Source organism: Opisthocomus hoazin, chromosome 1 (assembly GCF_030867145.1).
Source record: "Opisthocomus hoazin isolate bOpiHoa1 chromosome 1, bOpiHoa1.hap1, whole genome shotgun sequence".
NCBI lineage: Eukaryota > Metazoa > Chordata > Aves > Opisthocomiformes > Opisthocomidae > Opisthocomus > Opisthocomus hoazin.
Genome location: NC_134414.1, coordinates 18,037,509 through 18,054,767, shown reverse-complemented (window position 1 = coordinate 18,054,767; position 17,259 = coordinate 18,037,509). Strand labels below are relative to the sequence as shown.

The 17,259-nt window shown below is 39.3% G+C and overlaps 1 protein-coding gene across 1 annotated transcript in view; it reads right to left on the bottom strand.

The window, feature by feature from the left end:
• Positions 1 to 17,259, bottom strand: part of ARHGAP42 (Rho GTPase activating protein 42) — a 174,652-nt gene that overhangs the window by 39,529 nt on the left and 117,864 nt on the right. Inside the window, exons 7-10 of the mRNA XM_075417838.1 lie at positions 13,876 to 13,980; positions 9,855 to 9,984; positions 5,479 to 5,579; positions 3,195 to 3,304 (exon numbers count right to left, since the gene is read on the bottom strand). Coding sequence (XP_075273953.1) covers positions 3,195 to 3,304; positions 5,479 to 5,579; positions 9,855 to 9,984; positions 13,876 to 13,980 — 446 coding nt within the window. The remainder of the gene's footprint in view (positions 1 to 3,194; positions 3,305 to 5,478; positions 5,580 to 9,854; positions 9,985 to 13,875; positions 13,981 to 17,259) is intronic.

Below are 17,259 nucleotides of genomic sequence, written 5' to 3'. Positions count from 1 at the left end.
CACATATACTGAAGTTACTAATTTCTTTTTCTTAAACAATATTCAAGGTCAGAATCCAAATGAGTATTGACATGAAGTGAACACATAAGAGAGAGTAGTTGAAGAAAGTTGATGGCTTCTGACATAATACAATAATTTTGAGCTAGATTTAAAAATGGGACTGTTTTTTTAAAAGTTCAGTACTGCAACATGTAATTTTAGATCCCTAGTCCTAAGTGCCACAACCCTCTAACAGGCATTAGGCATCTCCATATTGCAAGCTGAGTTATACACCTGCAACAGGATCCCACACAACCTGTTTTTCAGCTGGGAGATGCTTAGGGTGGAAAACTTAAGGGCAACATACATCAGCTCAATTCGACTTAATATGTCTATGCCTGAGCTGGTTATCTACGATTCTTTCATGGCAAACGAAGAGAAGTAGATGTTTTTAATCTAAAAGTCATCATATCCCAAAAGAGATCCCCAAAGTCAGTCAAAAGAAATGTGCCCTGAAACGGTCGCCTACAAAGAGCACTTTGAGATAGTTTCTCAAGTATGGAGATGTAAAGCTGATCGAGCTGAGTACTGGTCATGGTGCAGAGCCCTGCTCTTATAGATAAAAAAGCCACACTGAGTAATTTGTTATCTACTATCACAAGTGCAAAAAGATACAGTTAATCCAGATTAATATTTATAAATGTTTTTCCATTTTCTTACAGTCTAAGTTTATTTCCATTTTAATATTCCATCTTGCAACCTACCCACATATTCTTACCTAGGAATTTTTCTCTCAAAAATATTTTAGAAATAGAAACTGATTTTTTTTTTCTTCTTTCTATTGTGACTACTGCTTAACATGTCATTTGGAAGATGGCATTTATAATTATAGTCCCTTAGTCAGCATGTACAGAAAGAATGGAAATTTCTGAGTGTCATTTTACTTCAAGCTTAGAGATATCTGCTTTTGGCTCTGGGTTTCTCATTTAATCTGTTGGTCAAGTTTGCAGTCATTGTATAGCATGCCTTCACACTCAAATATCTAACACTATAATCCCTGAATACTACTTTCCTCAAAAAAAACCCCAACAAAACAACTCCAATACATTTTGCACTAACTTCCTCTCTAGTTACTGAAAGAGTTGGTAATTTCTCAGAAATTAAAATTACATTCAAGATGAAACACACCTTTTGATGTTACCTTTTTATATAGCTCCAGCACAAATAAGATGGTGTAACCTCTAGAATAGTTCTACAAAAAGCATGAGCTGAATGTCGGTGTGGAAAACACCTAAGTAAATTTTAAATTAATTATGTCAATTAGAAGGGCTCACAGTGTGTGCTCTCCATTAGTCGTTCACAAGGGTTTTTTTCAGTTAATATGGTTCTTTCATCAAATGAGATGTGCACATCAGTCTGCATGGTTTTCCAACATTTTATTAAAGTAGTATTTCACATAATGTTTCACACAATGTTGCATATCATAATGCAGGGAGAGAATTAGCTCTGTGGGATAAGGTGTTTGGAGACAGAAGTTATCCATAAAATCTTGCAACAAAATTTTGAAGACTAGTGTAGCTGCATATTTTTAAAAAGAGCTCTTTCATGATGAAAAGTCATATCCTCATGTTACTAAGGAAACTTATCTTTTACTAATGTCAATTACTTTTAAAGTTTTTCAGTATTTTGCAGGTGATGTCCAACATTGTACTCCAAGTAAATGATATTAAGTCTTGAATTTAAAATTAGTTCAAATGTAATCATTATCACAGTCTTTTTGAATCTTCAGTATTCCAGTACTGTGTTTATATTTATATGAACTTGCTCACATTCTTAGTCATTACTGACATGAGTAATGGCCACCGCATTTTCTCCTTCTTAGGGGAAACCCGAGTTTTACCAACATGACATTCAGAAGAGATTAATGTTGCCCTTGTACAGGAACTTCCATCACATATTTCTCAGTATTGCGTTGGCTGTGTATCTCCTCTGCTGACTTGCACAAAAATTCACTACTTCCCTGCTTAATACCAGTATCAATTGGAAAAGGGAACTTTCTACCAGCCTGTGAAAGTTAGATGCTTATAATAATGACCAAGTAATTTTGTATTCTACTCCCCTTTCAATCTTCTGTCCAAGTTTCCAGAGTGCCTTTACCTTATAGGCCGTGCACATTTCTAACCAATCAGAATGTTCAAACGGAACAAATAATATGTAAAAAGTGCCTGTAACTATCTCTTTGATAAGACCTTGAAGAGCTGCAGACAGAACTAATTGTTCTGTGCAGCTTTGTTGAACTGTGGACGTTCTAGTAGAGTAAGTGAGAGGGAAGAGACAATGCTCACTTGCGAATACGCTACAATGGTACTGCCACAGATGGGTCTAATGCCGTTCTGCTTAGAGAGAAACAACTACCAATTTCAAACTCAACCTGTCCATTCAAGCTTAGGAGCTTTCAAGAGACCAGTTAGTCTCAACATCTGTTCATATCAAATTTCTGCTTCTTAAACCTGAACTCCCTCAGGAGTATTTTCTAGAAAAATATGGTATTCTATTTGGAAGTACCAAAGTAGCCTCAAAATTATCATGTAAATACAGCAGTTCTGAATGGAATTTAAAAGGACAGCAACAGTCATAAAATAGTTCTTAAGAGAATGACTACAAAAGTCAGTCTATCATATTTTAAGGGAAAAATTATTTCAGTATTTCTCTTTATTCCCAAGCTTGAAAAAAATACTTTTGCAAAGTGCTGTGTACTTCTACTTCAAATGCAGAAAAGCTGTTTTCATCTGTCTTACATAATTATAATATCCAGGAGTAAATGAAAAAAAATTGTAGAAGTAATTTTCACAAAAGAAAAATGACGTGCTCTCATACATTTCTGAAAGAAACAGAAATTTGTATAGAATATGCTTAGTAATAAGTATTTATAAAAATATTTATGATCTGTTCCTAAAAGAGGGTAGTCAGTTGTGCTACAGGTTGTGTAAGAATCCATCTTGTATCTGCATACAAACATATTGTATTTCAGGCAACACATGCAATGTAGTGAATTTTGTTAGAAATAACTACTAAGTCTTGAAAGCCTAGTTTGTCTGGATACAAGCATATTGAGAAACACGTGTTCCTCTTACAGGAGTAATTCTTATATATTGCTTGCAAGTGCTTCCATTTCTAATTATTTTCAATTTGTTAACACAAAAAAAAAATCAAACCTCTCAAATACTTCAATATCGAAACAGAAACGTTTGTCAATTGAATCTGTCTTTCTCCTGATGCAAGATTTTAGCTTGAATATTTCTGGTGAGCTTGTGACAAGGCCATTCTATAAAACAAAATAGAACAAAATTAACACAGGCAGTATGCTGATGCACCTTGGCTTACATCTTAAATTTAACTGTATGCATAGCCCAAAGAACATGTCTTAAGATAGGGATTAAAATTATTTAGGAACATATGCAGTAATTTCTCTCTATACAAAGTAAGACTACAGTTAATAGCTTTCTGCCACGTATTTGTTATTTGTTATATTTCAGAAAACTCCCTAAATTCAAAACTTTACAAAAATCTGCATATATAACATGATTATATGTTACATATTAGAATGAATATCATATAATTCTGTCAATTCTCACACGCAGAGAAAAAGATTTCTACAGAATAAAGCTGACAAACTCCCAGTTCTGGCCACCATCATTATGAGGCCACTCTCTATAATGGTGGGAATGCTGACACAATCAGGGGAGTTTCTGAGGAATGGGAGAAAGCAAATGTTACTCCTGTTCTTCAAGAAGAGCGAGGAGAAGGATACAGAATCATAGCATCATTTAGGCTGGAAAAGACCTTTAAGATTATCGAATCCAACTATAAGCCTCACACTGCCAAGTCTACCACTAAACCATGTCCCTAAGCACCATGCCTACACATCTTTTTAATACCTCCAGGGATGGTGCCTCAACGACTTCCCTGGGCAGCCTGTTCCAATGCTTGATAACCCTTTCGGTGAAGAAATTTTTCCTAATATCCAATCTAAACCTCCCCTGGCGCAATGTGAGGCCATTTCCTCTTGTCCTATGGGGAACCACAGGCCAGTCTGCATCACCTTGATCGCTAGGAAGGTGATGAACTTAATAATCCTGGAAAGCATTTCCAAACATACTAAGGACAGAAAGGTGACTGGAAGTAGTCAGCATGGATTTAATAAGGGGAAATCATGCAGGATCGTCTTGATAGCCCTCTGCAATGTGATGGATGGCTCAGCGGATGATGGAAGAAGAAAGAATATTGTTTATCTCAACTTCAGCCAGGCTTTTGACATTACATCATATTGTAGCAGGATGTTTCCTACTATATCCTCACAGACGAACTGGTGAAGTACAGGCTAGATAAACAGATGGTGAGGTGGCCTGAAAACTGGCTGAACTGCCGAGAGCAGAAGATGTCACAGCAGAAGTCCAGATGTAGCCAGTCACTAGCGGTACACCCAAGGGCTCCGTACTGGGGCGAGCACTGTTTATCATGAACAGGAATAACCCCAGGCACCAGGACAGGCTGGGGCTGACAGGATGGAAAACAGCTTGGCAGAACAGGACCTGCAGGTCCTGGTGGGCAACAAGTCGATGATAAGCCAGCAATGTGCCCTTGCAGCAAAGGAGGCCAACAGACTCCTGGTCTGCATCAGGCAGAGCACTGCCAGCAGGTCAGTGGAGGTGATCCCCACCCTCTTCTCAGTGCTGCTGAGACACATCTGGAGTGCTGTGCCCAGTGCTGGGCTCCCTGGCACAAGAGAGACAGTGATGTCCTAAAGCAAGTCCAGCTAAGGGATACCAAGGTGATTAAGTACTTGGAGCATCTGTCATATGAGGAGAAGCTGAGAGAGCTGGAACTGTTCAGCCTGGAGAGGTAGGATCATATCAGTGATTCATCTATAAATACCTGCTGGGAAGGGGTAAGGAACACTGAGCCAGATTCTTCTCAGTGGTGCCCAGTGAAAGGGCAAGAGGCAATGGACACAAACTGAAATACAGGTAATTCCATTTGAACGTAAGAAAAAGCCTTCTTACAGGGGTGAAATGTTGAAAAAGGTGGCCCACAGAGGTTGCAGGGTCTCCATCCTTGGAGATATCTAAAACCTGACTGGACACAGGCCTCGCTAACCTGCTCTGGTTGATCCAGCATTGAGATTAAACTAGATGATCTCCAAAGCTCCCTTCCAAACTTCATCCATTCTAGGAATTTGTGCAAATGTGACTGATATCCATTTGGAACCACCACATTAGAGAAGTTCTTTAATATGTGGTTTATATACATTTTAAAAGAAATATTTTTATTTAAATATTTAATTTATCCATGCTGTATAAGACGTGTACTTCTTCATGTCTGAAAACAGACTTATGCTTTGTTCACCACATTTTTTTCTTTTTTTCTTTTAACAGTTCCTGAATGCTTAATATATAAAATGGAATATACAGTTCACGTGTTCACGAATGTGCAACTCACCACTTTTCCACCAGACTTTGTTTCAGCTATACTCATTGTAAATGTTTTTGTTCCTTTATCATAAGTGCAGTAATGTTTTACCCACGTAAATCCAAGAGGTCCTAGATCAAAGAGAGATAGTTTTATAAATTATTATTTTGGCATTTTATCACTATTCTAGTTGGCGTTAGACAGAGTAGAGAAATGAAACATAACAGCATCCACATGTAGCCTACAAAATCAAAAACTCCCCTGATTTTTTAACGTGAACATGTCATTTGGGTATAATTTTCAAATATTGCAGTTTGGTAAGGCTGCCCAACAAAGTTCCAGCAGACTGATTTTCTTTGGCAACTGGATAGGTAACAGCAGTCTACTAGGGCAAACAGGCAGGAGACAGGCAAGATGCTGAAGATTTTTCTGCCTAGGAAATACAGTTGAAGACTTTATCAACCCCAGGGAAGCATAACGATTCAGTATTACATCATTTCTCTGAGGGAAACCTTGAAGTCTGGTATTAGATCCAGAAAATTGGATGCAGTCGTGAAGTCAGAATACATTTCCCTTTACTTGCAGAGTTCTTGTCAAAGGTAACTAGTGCTTTTGGTAGTACCATAGGAAGGCTTTTCTTACACCTGTTACCTTAAGGGAGTGGGTAAACGGCATTGGCTTAGAGACAGATTTAATCTTATGTAGTTGAACACTGACAGGTGATTTCATTATGGGAAAGGACAGGAAGGACAGGAACAGCGCACTCTAAAACAACAGTGGCTTAGAGATGACAGAAAAAATGCTGGGTGGCAGAGGTGGCTCCTTCAGCACGAAACTTGGGCCTTTTATGCCTTGAAGGGCTTCTGCTGGGGAAGAGGTGGCTGTAACAACCGACCGTGTCCACAAACTGACCATTGCACACACTCACAATACCAAGTACAATGTACTTAGGGGTTCACTAGCCTTCGATTTAGATAGCCATACATGAACCCCACAGCGATCCCCAAGTAAGTGGATGTATGCCTTATCCTGGAGAGGTCACACCACATTAATCCTACTGCAAAGTACAGGGTCTCTGATGCAGAAGATGTTTTTACTCCTGGGTTACCCAGAGCTTTGCTCAGGCATTGCTGTGAACCTTTAGTGAATCTGAACACAAAACCCTCTTGAGCTTAAGCTCAATGATTTTTTAAAATTAGACTGCTAACGTAGCTTAGATACAGGTAATTATAATGTGGTTTTTGCTGTCAGGACATGGAGTAAATCCTCCACCATTTCCATAATTCTCTCCACATCTGAGAAGTACAGCTAAGATCTCCCACCATTTTCTGGAAAAAATTACCTTTACACAGAGAACAAGATAAGCTCCTGGATTCTTACAGGTACATCTGGAGGGGTGGTACACTGCAGAGGACAGGATAATTCAGGTTTTTGCAGTGTGACTGCTCCCCCTTGGGCCAGAACATTATGCCTAAAACTGCACTGGTTAATAAACAGTGCTGGCAGCAGGCACAGTGCCCAGGTAACACACAGTCAATAGGTAACTTGGAAAAAAAAACCTTAATTTTTGAGGATAGGAAATTTAGCATAGAGGGTGGGATATTCTGTGCAAGCTTGTCTCAGTGGCAGAGTACACCCCCATTTATTTTACTCGCATTAACACAGCTTCTGCGTACTCAGCTGCAGAGACCAAACACAACGGCTGTGTGAAGAGGTACCAGCAAGCAAAAGCATTTCTTTCCTCTTGGACAGCATTATGCTTCAGAGCCTGGCATTCAAACATGGCCCCTCTCTGCAGAGCCATCACCAACGTAGGTGCCCAAGCAAAATACATACACATATAGAATCATAGAATCATAGAAAGTTTTGGGTCGAAAGGGACCCCTAGAGGTCATCTAGTCCAACCCCCCCGCAGCGAGCAGGGACACCACTATTGTGTAAATTCAGACTAGGAAAAGACTAGATGGTACTTTCAACTCACATATGATTTTCTAATTCATTTCAATGGGAGTTATTCACAGGAAAAATATGATATTGATTTTTTTCAAAGTATGGTATATCTGGAACTTTTAATTCTTTTTAAAATGAAAGAGCTCTGAGTTTAAAAACAAAAGTATTTTAAGGGTTTTGTGTTTATTTTTTTAAATGTAAATAATTCAATGAAAATGGAAGGTGTTAAAAACAAAGCTAGTAGTTTTGCTATAGACTCAATGGCTTTGCCTTCTATATGTAGCCTTTCCCAAAGCTAGTGGATATAGGAGAGATTGCATCTGTCATGCAAGTCGGGTGTCTGGCAATCCAGGAACTGAGATGTGGAAATGTACCTGGTCTATTATGCCAACTCGAGAAAGTTCCCCCACTGCCTGTGTTTTGCAGGAAAGTAATGTCATGAATTGAGAAGTCAATTGGTTACCCACCCTCAGAATGTAGCTGTTCTGTTCCTATACTTTAACTTATTTTCACTTAGCAAAATAAAATCTGTAATTATTCTAAATCATTTCCTCTGATAGCATTTCATTAACTCTTTCAGCATATATAAGAATGAGCACTCTCAAAGCTGATTCAGGTGAGTTTAGAAGTCACCTGTTTTGCATTAAAAAATTGTAGCCAGACACCCACATTACAACTTTAAGTCTGTTACTCACGACCGTCCATCTGAACGAAAACAATTTACGGCCTACTGCCATTTTTTTTAAAAAAGACATATTTACCACTAAGCATATCAGTAATAAATATATACAGGATTTGCTCTCAAGAACAGCAAACATTTAACCCCGTTGCCCATAATTTGTCAAGAGCCTATGGGATGATGGTTGTAGGAAAGCAAACCTGCATGACAAGGAAATACAAAACTAGTACCGTCCCCACTGACACCGAGATTACAGACTCCGTTACTCTTACTCCAGAATAAACTAATGAACAAATTTCTTTTCAGTAAGAGGATGTCAAGTTGCCCTCTCACTATTTAATGAAGCACAGCATGTGCCCAATGCTTCACTCCTTTTCTCCCTCCCCCATTAGCAGGGCTCAGTGTAATTTCCACTTAACACAGGTTTCTTTTATCTTTATTACCCAGTTAAAACATAAGAGTGTCTTCTTAAAACTTTCAGTGCTACTGAGGGTAAAAGCAGCTGAGGTTAACTATGATAGGCATTGAGGTTTCTTTCTTTTAGCTCACATATGGAATAAACATTAATTTCATTACGTTATTTGGGAAACCAATTATCTATAACTCCATGCTGTCTCTTCAGTTATAATCTAAAATGGGAGCAGTGAAGAAGATATCCTCAAAACTGAGGTCAAGTGGAGTCAAGTCAAACATGGGAATTCTATATTCAGATGCTTTCTATTTATTTTTACATTGAGAAATCAGGTGCAAAGCTGTATTTAATAATTTTTGCATCAATGTCAAACTTGCACAAGCATGTACACACTATCTCAAAACACTGCTATGTACTTTTCTAGTGTCAGGCTGACTCCACAGCAAATAGAAAAATTAATAAATAAATATATAAATCTGTGTTCCCCATGCAATAGAAACTGTTTTACTGAGGGTTTTGCATGATCCTGCCTAACACGGCTAGTTTGGTTTGGTTTTCTATACCGGTTAGAGTGTAAAACGGTGGCAGCTGATACTTAGGTGACGTACAGCTTTGAATTCTCTCATTTGACTTTTCAGGTATTTCCTGGCTCTGTTTTTGTTCATAACATGATGTATTGCTAGGCTCTTCCAACTAGTTTCAGACACTTATGACAACTTTAGTTCTACTCCTTCATTTAGTTCATAACTTCATTCTCATGTCTCACGAAGTAAACAAAACACAGGCATAGATTTGCAGCAATTTTGAAGCTGACAGACTGTATTTAGACGACTTTTCTTCTTTGTACACCTTTGTTTACCATTATGTGCATGTTCATTTACTCTTAAGGTGGCTGGGTCAGTGGAGATCCCTGGTACAAGGAGGAAGGTGCTCCTGCTGGGTGAACTATGGGCCCCGTTCAGGCAGAGAAAGTACAGGAGACAGCAGGGTTTGCCAGGCAGAGCCAAAGCAGCGTGCCGGGAGCTTGCAGCTTCTGCAGCAAGGTGCAGGGCAGCCAGCCGGAGCAGAGCTTGCTTCCAGTCAGCCCCTGGGGTGGCCAGCAGAAGGGACCGACCCGCAAGGACCCAGGGGGCAGGAGTCGAGTTGCTTACAAGTGTTTTGATCACCATTCCGAGTGCTTTTTAAAAAGTCAAACACATTTCTCTTTCGAACCTCTCAATCAGTTGGAAAGCAACAATAGCAGAAGGCTGCAGACATTCAAACACAGAGCTGTTGTGTTGTCCTGCTAACTAAACCATTTTCTCGCCCTTGCATTTGTTACTGTGCCTTTCAAACCAAACTAAAAGGTACATCTGTTATACTCACGTTTCTCCTGCACATAGAGATAGCCTTCCATTGTCCACTGACTTGGTGGTCTGTAATCCTGGTTGGCCGACTTCATTCTCTGCATGAGTCTCTCCATTTCCTGCCTCGTGCTTTCAAAGTTATTCCGGGTCTAATACCCGGAAAAAGAAACAAACAAAAACCCACATTATCTCATGCAAGTACTGAAACAACAACAAAGAACTAATTACCAATAATGCCAAGGAGACTGTACGTTGGAGGCCAACAGAAGCATTTGTCAGAGACATAAAAGGAAAAAAAAAGTGGCAATAGAGAATAATGCACTTCACTCCTCTAGAAGCCTAGGAATAACACAGTAATGAAGAATTCAACTTAAGCACACAAGCGTAAAGGAAACATAGCTGAGAATAGTAACATTCCTCTTTCTGCAGGTCACTCACCTCAGAAAAGAGGTCATTTCTTATCTTTAGGTATGCTTACACAGTATTTTGCAGACAGATGCATACTTGCTTTCTGTGTACTGTAGGACACACATACAGAAGCCAGCCTAAATTAGAAGCTGCTGATAGCATAGCCCCAAACCTTAAGCAATCAGTCCCACTGAACCACTTGAAGTACAGTGCAGAAAACACTAGTTAGGGTTAATGTCAGGCTAATGTCTCTAGACAGCTGTGGTCTCTCCACATGTGGAAGAGACAAACATACTGTGTATCAGTATCTGCAGTAATACTGCAGCTGTTGATACCCAGAACAGTCAGGTTACTGGCACCACCATGAACGTTTTTTGACAGGACTATGCAAACACCACAGTTCAGTATAACATAAATATGGTCTGTAAGAAACAGGTCAGAAGTGGCAGAACTGTGCCAAAAGCATGGAAGTACCTTGTCTGTCCTAAACATCATGTGTGCAACCAGGTATCTTGCCAAGCAAACAATTAGGTACAAAGGTGGGTTATTCATATTTGTTAATATCTATATGTATGTAAATGGATATTTTTTTCCTATTTCATTCAGTGAGGTCAGGGTTTCCCTACACACACCTAGCATGGTATAGTAGAGGAGAATTACTATGAGGTGCCAGAGGTTTCATAGTTTGCTACTAATATACCAGATGCTGAACACTTTGTTCCTACAGGTAATAGAAAAGAATAGAGATTCTTGTAATCTTCCTGCAAACTCAGTTTATGGACTTTAATCCTGACTAGTCAGAAAGATACTCTCAGGACATTATACACCGGTGAATACTTTCCCCTTTTTGCGGGCTGAATTGCACAGTAGTGTAATCATACACATGTTAAATCTTTTTCTTGAAGATACACATTATTACTAGAGAGAGAGATAAAATTCTTCTCTGAACTCTTCAGATGATATCCTTAGGGTGAAGTATCAGTTCAGACCAATCTTAACAGAGATCACTTTGAGACCCTCAAGAGGGACATGCCATTGAAGGGAGGAATGTCCCTATTTTGAGATCTTATATCTGTTTGTCTATTAAGTTTTTAATTACCACTTTTAAGCAGCCAGAACTTTGAATCAAATTACAGAAAAAAAGCCAAATGGACATACAAAGTATGTCACTGGCCAGCTGAAACAGTGAAAGTGACAACAGGTTATGCTAGGACATGGTGACCTGTTAAGAGCTGTCAGTCTGCCACTATTCTGCTACTCCTACGGCTGTTACTGCCCCTGCTCCAACCTGTAGGACAAGTTTAAGAACAGAAACATCAGTTAAGATCAACTGTTCTTCAAGACCTTAACATACAATGCAATGGAGAGGAGTACTTTTGACAGCTACAACAGACAGGCTGAACACAATTTTCCCTGAACACTGTCCTCAGTTTGTCTTTCCCTACATAAATTATTTCCGTTCAATCTGAGGTTGGGTGGTGCTCTGAGTGACAAGGCAGTAGATAGCCCAGCTGACAAAAGGAAGCCGTGGATCTAGATCTGGAGCCAGAATTCTAACTTATGTGTAACAGCAGTGAATGATGTACTGTATCCCACCATACCTTTGTGTATATATTTCTCTGATGTATAAATATAATAAAAAAATCATACATTGTTTCTTCTGCCTAGCTTTACATCTCCCTCTACATTTGGAGTCTATTTACAACTTCAAGTTGTACTTATATTACATTTAAGAAGAGATTAAGTTTAACTACTTCTTAATTAACAACGAAATTGAAAAAATCCTTTAATAATTCTGTTTCTATAGATATGCGCATACAAGACACTAACATCTTCTGACTTACAATGCCAGTTTGGTTCTGTGCTGCGGGCTCATGCTCCTCTCAGAACCTGCCATATTAAAGTAAATAAATCTCTGGACTGAAGCACTCTTTTCAGCCTTTCACTGAAACTGTGTTGTGCAACAACACTGACCCCTTGTGCCTTTACCTGAAAGAGTCTTGGTAGCAAACCAAAAGTAGCAAATACTTAATTTGAAAGGACAAGGGTCTTAGATGCTCTATAGACACAGAACATTTGCATTTCGATCCAAATGGAAAAAGTTCATCATCTAGGAGGTTTTGCCTTATTTGCCCAAGCAGCATTTTAAATGGGACCCTACATATGAACAACAGACATAAAAGCGGAGGGAGCTAAGGAGGTGTGCTGCACATGTTTAATTGCAGCAAAACCTGTCAGAGTGTGGTACTCCTAGGAATGCAGCTCTGCACTAACTGCGCTAAGGCAATGCCGTCTTCCAACTCTGAGCCAACATATGACTCTCTAATTGCAAGATGCTACAGGGAAAACATCAGTGTTTTATTTTCCAGTAACCCACAGGGAGCAGCAGTTGACCACAGCAAGGTGCTCTTGTACTCCCAGACCTGTTCCATGTTCCCTAAGTTCAGTTGCCAAGACACTATCCACAAAAGCTGATGTCAGATCTTCTAAATTGCTGTTGTTTCTTTGACTTTAGTGGACTGACAAAAATTTCTATTGGGCGAATATCTTTTCTTGAAAGAATGAAATGGAAAAGAAATGGAGTCACCCAAAGATACAGCATTTGGAGTGAATGATAGAATGATAAAATTCTTTTACTTTCAAAAAATTTTTTTCTGTACTTGAACATTATTTGTCATGAAAAATGTAGGCCTGCCCAAGATTAATATGCTGAAGTTCACTTTTTGCCTTAAAAGCAAATGATAGCAGTTCCAACGCAAATTGGGCATAAAGATGTTTTGTATCTACTTACCTGTATGTCCCGGGAAGTCTAACATCTGAGTTACAACGTGAAATAAATATACACTTGTACACAGCAGTTGTGATGAGTGGAGAAGTATGTTGACTAAATGCATTTTTGTTATTTCTAAAAGCTACGGAATTTTTGGGCACATTTAATCTTGTATGGCTCTTACTACCAAATTCAGACAAATCTACAGCAAAAGATCCATCTGCTCAGTTGAGAGTAACTCTCTACACAAACAACAGATCCTTTCTTCTGGTGGAACTTAACGCCAGTGAGAGCTGCTCACTGTGGAAGAAGACCCCACCTGTTCTCTGATGCGGACAAAATAAATTCAGAGAACAGACAGAGCATGGCTTCCCAAGTATGCTTTATATATAGTGGGAAGGTAGCAGACAGCAGGACAAGCTTTTTGCAGCAATCTGTGATCTTAAAGTAACAAGCTGCATCATTCTGCACCTGCTGGAGCATTTCTGGCACATCCACTTACTTCAGAAGACAGGCCCCACTCTCAAGAAAGCATTTACATATGTTTAAGCCTATCTAGACTGCTGTGTTTTCTAATCAAAACTTCGCTGCTGTCCTGCTTTTCTGGTTCTCACTCCCAAAATTTTGACCTGGAATTCACAAATTGACCATCTAAAGATTAATTCTTCCAAAGTTATTTGTTGACAGGAATCTTCATTACATTAACTTCCCCAAAATAACTTTTGCCTATTCATATATTAATTTGATTTCAGCTTACTAAAACATTGCAAGATTTAGAGTTCTAATAAAGTGCTACAAGTCTACTTTAATACCCTGAAATTAAATTAGCAAACAAAATGGTGTACATGCAAATCATTCTTACATTCTGCAAATTGAACTGCAGCTGCTGCTTGTATGGTGCAAACTCCTGAGCCAGTTCATATCCTTCATGGTAAAATGTGAATAAACCTTGAAGAAAGGCCAGGAGCTGAAAAGGTAAAATTGAGAAGCATTATATATTTTTAACATGTGCTTTCAATGCTGTATAACTCAAACATAAAAGAACATGCACTAACTTCCAAGGACGAGGTATTGCCGGCCATAGTGAAAAAATAGTTCTTAGCAACTGCTACACACTTATTCAGGTGAATATTAGAAAGCAAACACTAAGGACAGTGGATTTTCTATTACTTTTCAGCAGCAAAATACAGCGAACTATCAGCAAAAACCATTCTGTGTCTCAGCTCCTGAAACACTCTAAGCTTTTATTACTCGCAACAGCAAAGCTTTATCGAGCAAGGAATCCATGGTCAGACCTTAAGAAAGAGAGGTGTTAAACAGGCTTTTGCATCATGCAGTTGTCATTTCCATAATTTAATTCACTGTCCCAGTCACATTGTCCAGTATTTCAGCTGGAGTCTTTGATGGTGTGCATTTTTGAAGTTCGTATTTTAAGAGTTATGGGTTTTTTTTCTTCAAAATATTTTTTCACTGTCTTCATAGTAATTGCTTGGGCTATGACCTATTTTCCATAAATGAGACTCCTGAAAGTATGTTTTGGACAGCTTAATACAACACAAGAAATCCAGACTATTTCTTCCTGCTCTGAACAAAATGCAACCTCTATCTGGCATGTCTGTGACTGACTCCAAAAGAACAGCTGCAGTCTGTATGTACCCAGTTGAAAATTCTTTTTAAAGTTTGCTTTAAAATAATGTTTAAGTAGTAAAAAGTGCAACTAGATTTTCTGAATGCTTATTTTAGCTGTTGAACTAAAGCAGTCCTATCACCTTTCAGTTTTAAAAGCCTTCTAACTTACTCTGTTCTAAATTTTACAAATGTTTTCACTTTGCCATAAGTCTTCTTGCCTGCTATTCAATAAAAAACATTTAATTTTTTTCTTGCAGACTTTTTTCTTTATATATATATAATATAGCTTACATACAACCAAGTAAAGAAAATAACAAAAAAGAGATAACTTGGATGTACAATAAAAAAAGCTGTAACAACAGGACAGATTTATTGTAGTATGTTACAGCCATTGAAAAGCTAATCATCTTGGCTAAGTAACTGGCTGCCCAGGCTGCCTCCTAACTCAGTAACAAAACCACAGGTATTCCAGAGCATAATTCTTTTTCCTTTTTCAGACTTCCCTTTCAGGATGGGATGAATGATCCAATGGAAACATTTATCTCTCTCTACCGACTACTGAAGTAGCCTAGACTCTGGCAACAAAAATGCCATCATTCATATTTAATGTGCTTTTCTTTGTATTACCAAGTACCATAGATTATTTTAAGTGAAACAGCTTAAAAATGTGTCTTTTACTGTGTTTATATTTTCTTTAAATTTACACTCAGCCCTACTTGAAGAAATTTAGTTAAATTATTCTGCCTCCCTCTATTGCTCACTAAGAGACTGCTGTACTAAGGTAACACATATATTTCAAGGGAATAGCTAAAATTATATTTTGCAATTTTAGAGCCCCATCCATTCCAGCATCGCAAGACATTCCACACTCTTTAATGAGCAAAATTCCAGAGCATGACAGGTGAGAGACCAAGGATGCTACACGCTGAGCAGAGGAGCCAACATGACGACCTGCTGCTACCAGACTGAAGCCTTGCTCTTCTCTTCTCGCTCCTCCTCCCTCTCCCTATCCAGCTTTATCATGCATCCCGCACATCCTTGTGCCCACTCTGGCATCACCGAGCCCTTCAGCGAGCGTCTCTGCCTCGGGAAGCCTGCTGTTCCGCTCCATTAGTAAGCTAAAGCAGTTCGAAGTTAACAGACCATCAGTGCTGGCACGAACAGAAGTGTGGAGGCATGGCTGGGAGAAGGATTTCCCCTTTGGTTTTCACTGGTATTGCAGGATCAGATGAAACCCTGGCCTCAGGCAGAGGTGGTGAAAGTCCATGCCTGCCCAGTAAGTTGATCATGGAGCCTGAAGAACTGAGAAGATCCTTGGATATAAAAGCTACTTTTTGTGGGGCCTCTACAATGGGTGTGAATCCCCGAACCGCATTGCACCACCAAACAAGGAAGGCAACGCAGTCAAGCGAAGGGCTCCACAGCTTGTGTAAATTGTCTCAGTTCCACCTGATCATCTGCCCAGCTGAAATCATCACCTCAGTTAAGGACCTGGCCCCGCAAGCTTCTTCCTGGTTATTCAAGTGGTTCGGAGAAAGGTCCAAACACAACAATTTATCTTAAAATCTCCAATTATGTAAATGGATAGAAAGAGTTCTACAATTTTAAGGTTTAAATTACACACAAGAAAAGAAAAGAAAGCAAACTAATCTTCCTTTCTTATAAATAAAGTATAAAATAAGTAAGTAAATTATAACCAGGACTTTGCTCTGGCTCCAGCTGCGCAAAGCCCCTGCGCAAAGCCTAGATCCAGTTACTCATCTGCATCCCCAGCTACAGCTCCTTCAGATACAGCAGTGTAACTACTCCTGTGCTTATCTGGACTTGTTTCAGTCGAAAGGACAGGGATTAACTTAACCTGGAAGTAGGAGCCTGCTGCCAAACCCACCCTTTTCAGCTAAAGAAGCACTGAGGGAGTAACAAGAATGCTCAGCAAAACTGCAGCCAGAGCAGAACATTGGAGCACACCAAAATTATAATAAAGAAACTAGTGGGAGGAAGTTTCAGTATGTCAGGTCATGCCTGCATTTTAAAGACCAGTTTAAAGGGCATTTCTGGAGCAACTTTAAATTTCAGCTTCAGTACTTCAAGAAAACGATTTTCCACCTCACAGAACACTTTTACGGAGTACATGGAGAAATACTGAGGAGGAAAATATTTAACACAAGATGGCAGCAAAGCTGAATTTATCAGCAGCAAAAAAACCCTGAGAAAAATCTGATTGCATTTGAGTCAAAGTACCGCTCAGGTATTCTGGCAGTTGTGCATTGCAGAGGCTGTGGCCTTGAGGTTCTCTTGGTCAACTGCTCTCTGAGTACTTAGAAAAACCGGAATGAAAGTAAAAATTTGCTTATTTTATGCAAGTCCTAGAGTTCGAGTTCTTCGAGTTCTGTATTAAAACAACTGACACTGAGGACGGTATTTGCTTCTATGTATGTGTTACTAGCGGTGGAAGAGCAGCGGTCAGCAAATGCCCTGTTCCCCGTGGGCCTGTGCTGCCAAGGCATCTTTCCAAGCCCCTCCATCAGGCCAGGTACAGCCGTAGCACTGCATGGAGGAGATCTAAAAGCCAAGGACTTCTGCCCCAGGCTTATGCTCACAGCGGGATTTTCTTGTT